The sequence below is a fragment of the Colobus angolensis genome, unplaced genomic scaffold (genome assembly GCF_000951035.1).
Source record: "Colobus angolensis palliatus isolate OR3802 unplaced genomic scaffold, Cang.pa_1.0 Scaffold67, whole genome shotgun sequence".
In the NCBI taxonomy this organism is placed as follows: Eukaryota; Metazoa; Chordata; class Mammalia; order Primates; family Cercopithecidae; genus Colobus; species Colobus angolensis.
Window position 1 is genome coordinate 6,978,008 of NW_012120376.1, and position 7,572 is coordinate 6,985,579.

Below are 7,572 nucleotides of genomic sequence, written 5' to 3' on the forward strand. Positions count from 1 at the left end.
AATTTATTCAAGGGCAGTGTGAGGATGGACCAACCAAAAAACCAACTCCAAAGAATGGAGGTCAGCCTTCAGAAGTAGGGAAGTTAAGATTTCATTTATTTAGGCAGAGAAGTTTTTAGCTGGATTACGTTATCTATACAAGGTTGGAACATAATTACAGAATTTGGTTACAAGCAGTGTTTTGGGGTTTTTTTGTTTGTTTTTGTTTTTTTGAGGTGGGGTACAGCTAACATTGTTTTACGGAGAGTTTAATACTCATGAGTTGCTGTCATATGGTGACATCGTTTGAGTCTCTCCAGTCATTGAACAAGAAAAATAAATCGAATTAAATTTATAATCTGAAGTTATATGTGACCCACCACATCTGTCAAGTTTTAAAACGGGTTTTGTTTTTTTGGTGGGGGGAGCGTCCAGCAGCTTTTAAATGTTAATTTTCACATCGTGTGTTCCAAAAATAATTGGTTAGCCTAGGTCACTTCCACCCTCCAACGCTGTGAATACAGTCCCTGTAGCATTCACTATTTAATGTCTTCCCGAGCTATTTGAGAAATCGCTAGGTCGCCTTAATACCGCAGTCGCCACTTTGCGGACTGGAGGGCGGAGTCTGCTTCGTTCTGAGGACTGCGTGGCTCCGCGCAGAGAGCTCCTGCTAGGCCTGCGAGTCCTGTTCTGAATTCTTACCCTTATTTAGTCCTTGTCACCACCTCCATCGTGGGAACGGCCTGACGGCCACTCGTCAAAGGAAGTGGCTGCCGGCAGCTCTTGACCCGGAATCGGATCCTAGTCCCACCCCCTCTGCTCCAGGCTTCCTTCTGCAACAGGCGTGGGTTACGCTCTCGCTCGCTCTCTTTCTGCCGCCATCTTGGTTCCGCGTTTCCCGCACAGTAAGTACTTTCTGTGCCGCTACTTTCTATCCGCAGCCATCCGCCTTTCTTTCGGGCTAAGCTGCCCCGGGGACTGAGAGTTAAGGAGAGTTGGAGGCTTTACGGGGCCACAGGGTTCCTACTTGCCCCTGGGCCTCCTGACAAAATGGGGTCTGCGGTTGGTGTCCTGGCAAAAGCAGAGTAGAAGGGCTGCGGGCCGGGCCCGGAATCCGAGCCTGCAGAGATGGAAGCAGTTGCAGTGTTGAGGGCAGAAGAGAAGTTCGTCTTGTTTTGGGAACTGCTTCAAGGGATCCAGAAAAGGGTCAGGGGTCACAGCCTTAGAACCTCCAACACCGTTCTCATTGTGACAAGCAAGTGTTGAACTTACAGCACCGTCTTTCCCCTCCTGGGTCCCCAAAGTCGACAAACGTAGTCCAGGAGGCCCCAGCCCAGCCAGTGTAAGTATTAGGAGTGGAGAGGGTTCACGGTAGCGTCTGAAGTTGCCCATGATCGGGAGCTAACCCTGGATCCTCTCCCTCGGGTTGAGAATGCAACTGGGAATTGCTGGCCTTGATAGAGGCGTGAGGGTCACATATTTACCTCTTATTCCCAGGTGCTTTGGGGAAGGTTGTCCCTGAACACCCTCACGATTTTTTTCTAACGGCCCTCCACGGAGTTTTTAGGAATACTTGTCTCTGGGTTGGGCAAGTGAATGTAGCCCAACCATTCAGGCCTCCTTTATATTCCCTTCCTTCAGAAATGCCCGGCGAAGCCACAGAAACCGTCCCTGCTACAGAGCAGGAGTTGCCGCAGCCCCAGGCTGAGACAGGTAGGTTCCCCTACCCCCCTTGCCATTAATTAAAATTGACCCTAAGGCCATTTGGTGGCAAAATGACCAAGAGGAAGTACACTGTGTAAGAGGATGGACCGTAAAATTACTATCCTGGAGATACTTCTTTAGGAATTTGGAGTAAAAGTAGTATTTTTAAGATTCGTGGACGTTAAAAGTTCCCTAGCTTGCTTTCTGTTATGCCTGTTGCCTCTAAAGAAGCTCTCGTGTGGAACCCCCACCTCACATAGGAAAACTGAGCAGGGAAGGGGCTCGGTGATTCTTACCTATTGGAACTAGATGACACAGGCCAAGGAGCCCGGAGCATTTGTGAAGCTCCAGCCAGCAAGTTGCATCAAGGTTTTAGTTAGCAGAGCTTGGCATTGTGCCTTTATCACATGTCTGGATGAGATGTGTGCTGGTGGTAGGTGTGTCCTACTGGGCCCCAGAGTCCTCGTAGGTCGTATAACTTGTTTATGGATTGGTGGTGCTGAGATATTTCTAGTGTGCTGGAATAGTTCCTGCATCATTGTGTGAAACCCAGGATTGAAATAAATCCTTCTTTTATCCTCAACGTTGAAAGTAGTGACTGTGAAGGCTACTTTTTAAATTCTGGTTAAAACATATCTCTGTAAAAAACTTAGGAGGAGGTAGTGAAAAGTTCTTAAAATGAGAGCCTTTCTGAGTCAGTTGTGCAGTGCTAAATGAAGGAATTCTTCAGGCTGTAATCTTCATTCTCACCTTTTTATGTTTTTTTTATTTTATTTGTTATTTAAGGGCAAGTCCTTTCCCTTTTTGGAGTTACAGTAGAGTTGCTTATGGTTGAAAGCATTAAGCTTCCCACCTGTTTGATTTTAGCAGCTGAAGGGATTAATACAGCTGCTAGAAGAATGGGGAGTTCTGAGCTGGAGTATAAACAATATGAAATTCTTGAAGTACAAGGGGCTTAAGGAAGGGAAAAAATAAAGTACTCTTCTCTAAAGATTCTGTGATTTCAGTACAAAACGAGATTTTAGAGATTGTGTCATTGAACAACTTAATTTTACAAATATGAAGACTTGAAATTCAGATGAATTTAGAAAAATCTGATTCAAGCTTCAAAACTAATGCATTTACTTCTGAAACAGTCCTTAATGCTATTAAATGTATTCCTGAATAGTCTGAGTTGTATATAGTAGGCTTATATTAAGGAAGTACCAATGATAAATACACAGGATTTTGTCTGTAATGATAGTCTATTAGAATGAAGTAGGAAGCTCAAGGAATTGGTTATGGTGTCAAAGCAAGTATTTGGGGCCTTATTCCATTTGAGGTACAGTCGGAAGAAAATATGTTCCATGTTTTTCTGGTTCATTATGTTTGGTAGTGTTTTCCTGTAATCGTTAGACTTTGGCCTACCCACTCTACAGGAAAAACTGGTTGAGCCACTTTGTCTTTTCCATGGTAGCATGTCATAAGAACTTCAGAATTACTGGTTGAGTGAATTTTGAAATTTGAATTTTGGTACCATGGACTTTTTTTTCCCCCGTTTAACGTTGCCTTCTAAGCATTGAGCATTTGTTGATCCAATTCTGTGTTACCTCCCGAATGCCAGAGATACTGTCTTACTGTCATGCCAAATATTGGTGTATTTTGACATAATGAAATACTTAAATTCCAAGTTAAGGAGTGGGGATCCAGTGTATTCTCGCCACTCCAATTCTCTTCTTCTTCTTTTCTTTTTTCTTTTTTTTTTTTGTGACGGAGTTTCTCCCCGTCGCCTAGGCTGGAGTGCAGTGGTGCAATCTCGGCTCACTGCAACCTCCGCCTCCTGGATTCAAACAATTCTCCTGCCTCAGCCTCCTGAGTAGCTGGTATTACAGGTGCGTGCCACGACGCCCAGCTAATTTTTGTATTTTTAGTAGAGACGGGGCTTCACCATGTTGGTCAGGTCTGTCTCGAACTCTTGACCTCATGATCCGCCCTCCTAGGCATCCCAAAGTGCTGGGATTACAGGCGTGAGCTCACAGCCCTCCAGTTCTCTTCTTCCAAAATAGCACTACGATCTGGTTTAACAAGTTAGGTTACAGTTTCATAATACAGTCCCTACCCTTGTGAGTAAGCTCTCTGCCTGGAGGTCTAATTCATCTTGGATTGATGTCTGAAGAATTAACATCATCTAGGAAGGTTTATAGAGACTATTACAGTCCTTTTGTGGTTGGTTTTCTTGTTTGGGTTTTGTGAGTAAGTAAACTGGTAAGGTATAAAGAAGCTAAGTGACTTTAATACTTGCTATTAAATTCTGAAGCGTTTCAACTTTAGGAAGAACTGAATTGTGCTATGCACCTCCTTCCCAAAGCTATTCTAATAGATTCAGATTTTTCCTAGCCTGGTGGGAGCCTGAAAGTATAAAAGCCTGTTTTTTCTTACTCACTTCAGATTCCCCATCATCATCACTGCTCACTATCTTCTTTGTTCCAGTTTTTGATATTTTTTCCGTTAGTTCATGATATTTGGGTGGACAGAGTCGCATAGCTAGCTGTTCTTTGTGGTAATTCTGTTGGCTGTGAGAAAGACTTGGGAATACAGTCCATTTTAAGAAGTAGGGGGAGAGCACAACTGGGAAAGGGTAGAAAGCATGTTGTTCCCAACCTCCCAAGGGTCTGTGCTCCCCATTTAGAGACAGGCTACTCTTAGACTGTTCTCACCCTAAAATAGTTGGTTTACTTTGGTAGAACTTGGGGAAGTGTGAGAAATTAGGAGAGGAATGTCTTCTCACTTGACCACTGAAAAATGTTTGGGGAAGGTTATTGTTGCCTGTCACCTTTATCTAATCCTGCGTGGTCACTTAGACTGTCAGATTTTAAACTCCAGTGTTTCCTAGGAGGCATGTTGTACCAAGTTGGGCTGCGTAACTCACCTTTTTTCTCCTCCCCCCCCCCTTTCTTTATCTCCTTTTGCCTTTCTCCAGCTGTGCTACCTATGTCTTCAGCCTTGAGTGTCACTGCTGCCTTAGGGCAGCCTGGACCTACCCTCCCCCCTCCTTGCTCTCCTGCCCCACAACAGTGCCCTCTGTCGACTGCTAACCAGGCTGCCCCATTCCCTTCCCCCTCTACTATTGCCTCGACCCCTTTTGAAGTTCCTTTTACCCAGTCATCCTCTGGAACAGCCCTACATTTGGGAACTGCCCCTGAAGCCCCAACCTTCCTACCAAACCTAATAGGGCCTCCCATCTCCCCAGCTGCCTTAGCTCTGGCCTCTCCCATGATAGCTCCAACTCTGAAAGGGACCCCTTCCTCTTCAGCTCCCTTAGCTCTGGTTGCCCTGGCTCCCCACTCAGTTCAGAAGAGTTCTGCTTTTCCACCTAACCTTCTTTCTTCACCTCCTTCAGTGGCTGTAGCTGAGTCAGGGTCAGTGATATCCCTGTCAGCTCCCACTGCTCCCTCAGAACCAAAGACTAATCTTAGTAAAGTTCCCTCTGAGGTAGTCCCTAATCCAAAAGGCACCTCCAGTCCTCCATGTATAGTCAGTACCGTTCCTTACCACTGTGTGACTCCTGTGGCCTCTGTTCAATCTGGAATGGCCTCCCTTCCTCAGACAACACCTACAACTACCCTAGCCATCACTTCCCCTCAAGTCAAAGATACCACCATTTCCTCAGCTGTGACTTCTCCGCAAAACCCAGGAAGCCTCAGCCTGAAGGGGCCTGTTAGTCCATCTGCTGCCTTACCTCTTTCAACTCAGTCTCTTCCTGTGGTGACCTCTTCTCAAAAGACTACGGGTCGCAACCCCCCCCCAGATCTTCCCATTTATCTGGGCTCTCATCTTGCACCTTTACATCAGAGTTCTTTTGGTTCTGTCCAACCTTTAGGTCAAACAAGTCCCAGTGCTTTGACAGACTCTACAGTGAAGACCATTTCTATAGATCATTCTTCCACAGGGGCCTCTTATCCTTCTCAGAGATCTGTAATTCCTCCCCTTCCTTCCAGAAATGAGGTAGTTCCTGCTACTGTGGCTGCCTTTCCAGTGGTGGCTCCATCTGTTGACAAAAGTCCCTCTACCATCACTAGCATAACCTACAGCCCTTCTGGCTCCTTAAATGTAGCTACCTCTTCTTCATTATCTCCTACAACCTCTCTCATTCTCAAAAGCTCTCCTAATGCCACTCATCATTATCCTTTAGTGGCCCAAATGCCTGTTTCTTCTGTTGAAACCACCCCACTTGTGGTGACTAACCCCTGTACAATTGATGCAGCAGCTACTACCTTTGAGGTAGCTACTTGTGTTTCTCCTCCAATTTCATCAGGTCCCATAAGTAATGTAGAACCAACTTCCCCTGCTGCCTTGGTTGTGGCACCTGTGGCTCCCAAAGAGCCTTCTACTCAAGTAGCAACCACTCTGAGGATACCAGTCTCTCCTCCTCTGCCAGACCCTGAGGACCTCAAAAATCTTCCCAGTTCAGTATTGGTTAAATTTCCAACACAAAAAGACCTCCAAACTGTACCTGCCTCTCCTGACGGAGCTGCTTTCTCTCCAGCCCAAGCAGAACTCACCACCAAGAAAGACCCTACTGTGTTACCATTAGCCCAGACAGCCCGTAAAAATTCCCGTTCTTTCCAAAGTACATCCTGTTCTCCAGAGATATCTCTTTCTCCTGAAACCACTGTAGCAAAGAAAAGCCTTGAAGGCCCTCTCCCTATAGGTAAGCCAACCAGCACTGTGACCTCCCCACTGGGTGTTAACTCCTCGGCCTCTGTAATCAAGACAGATTCTTATGCAGACCCAGACTCTGCTGGTCTGCTTCTCAAAAGTTCTCTCATTACCCCAACAGTGACTGCATTTCCTTTGCAAAGTGCCGACCCTGCTGGGGTGGCTCCCACAATTGCCAAAGGTACCTCAACTTATACAGCTACAGCCAGCCCTTTTCTAGAAGGAACTGTCTCTTTAGCTCCTGAAAACCACCCAGTTAAGGAAAGTACTTCCACTCTTACTACTTTATCCTTGGTTCCTACAGCTTCAGATTGCCCTGTGGCTCCATCCCCCCAGAATACCTCTGCTCCTCTGGCTGCCTTAGTGCTGGCCCCTGAAATCCCAAAGTCTGTGTCCTCACCCTCTCTTCCCGCAGCTGGGACTCCTCCAGGTACAAAAAAGGTTGATGGTATTTCTCATACTTCAGCATTGGCACCTGTTGCTTCCTCTCCCAAAGAGTGCCCAACTGAGGACTCTGGTGCTTCTGCTACTGCATCTTCCAAAGAAACTCTGACTTACCTAGCTGGCTCCCCATCTCCTTTAGGGGTTAGTGTGTCTCAGACTAAAAGACCTCCAACCAAGAAGGGTTCTGCTGGCCCTGATGCTCCTGTTGGAAATCTCTCGTCCCCTGTTTCTCCAGTTGAAGCTTCATTTCTTCCAGAGAATAGTCTTTCTTTCCAAGACTCTAAAGACTCAGCAGCCACGAAGCATTCTCCCACTCCTCCATCCCCCAAAGGGGCCCCTCCTCCCTCAGCTATGACTCCTCTGTCTCCCAAAAGAGTAACACTACCCCCCAAAAAGACCTCCACTCCTTCGATTGTGAATCCGCCCTTCCCCAAAGAGGGTCCAGCTACCCCAGCACCCAAACAGGCTCCCGCTCCTCCCGCTCTATCCAGGACTTCTTCCTCCCTCAAAAAGGCCCCAGCTACCCCATCCCCCAAAGGGGCCCCCACACCCCTAGCTGCAACTCCTCCTTCCTGCAAAGGAGGCCCAGCTACCCCATCCCCCAAAGGGACCCCCATACCCCCAGCTGCAACTCCTCCCTCCTCCAAAGAAGGCCCAGCTACCCCATCCCCCAAAGGGGCCCCCAAACCCCCAGCTGCAACTCCTCCCTCCCCCAAAGGAGGCCTAGCTACCCTATCCCCCAAAGGG

General features: G+C 47.0%; 1 protein-coding gene across 11 annotated transcripts in view; it reads left to right on the forward strand.

The window, feature by feature from the left end:
* The first annotated feature begins 393 nt into the window (after nucleotides 1-393).
* The window catches only part of NACA (nascent polypeptide-associated complex alpha subunit), a 13,523-nt gene continuing 6,344 nt past the window's right edge, over nucleotides 394-7,572 (forward strand). For 2 of the 11 annotated variants that reach the window (XM_011926087.1, XM_011926082.1), the window contains exons 1-2: nucleotides 394-1,185; nucleotides 1,621-1,692. In XM_011926087.1, coding sequence (XP_011781477.1) covers nucleotides 1,623-1,692 — 70 coding nt within the window. In that variant the 5' untranslated portion in view covers nucleotides 394-1,185; nucleotides 1,621-1,622. Of the gene's footprint in view, nucleotides 1,186-1,227; nucleotides 1,322-1,594; nucleotides 1,693-4,642; nucleotides 6,374-6,502; nucleotides 6,563-7,572 lie in introns of those variants that run through there. The other 9 variants (XM_011926086.1, XM_011926081.1, XM_011926088.1 and 6 more) reach the window with 7 other exon arrangements.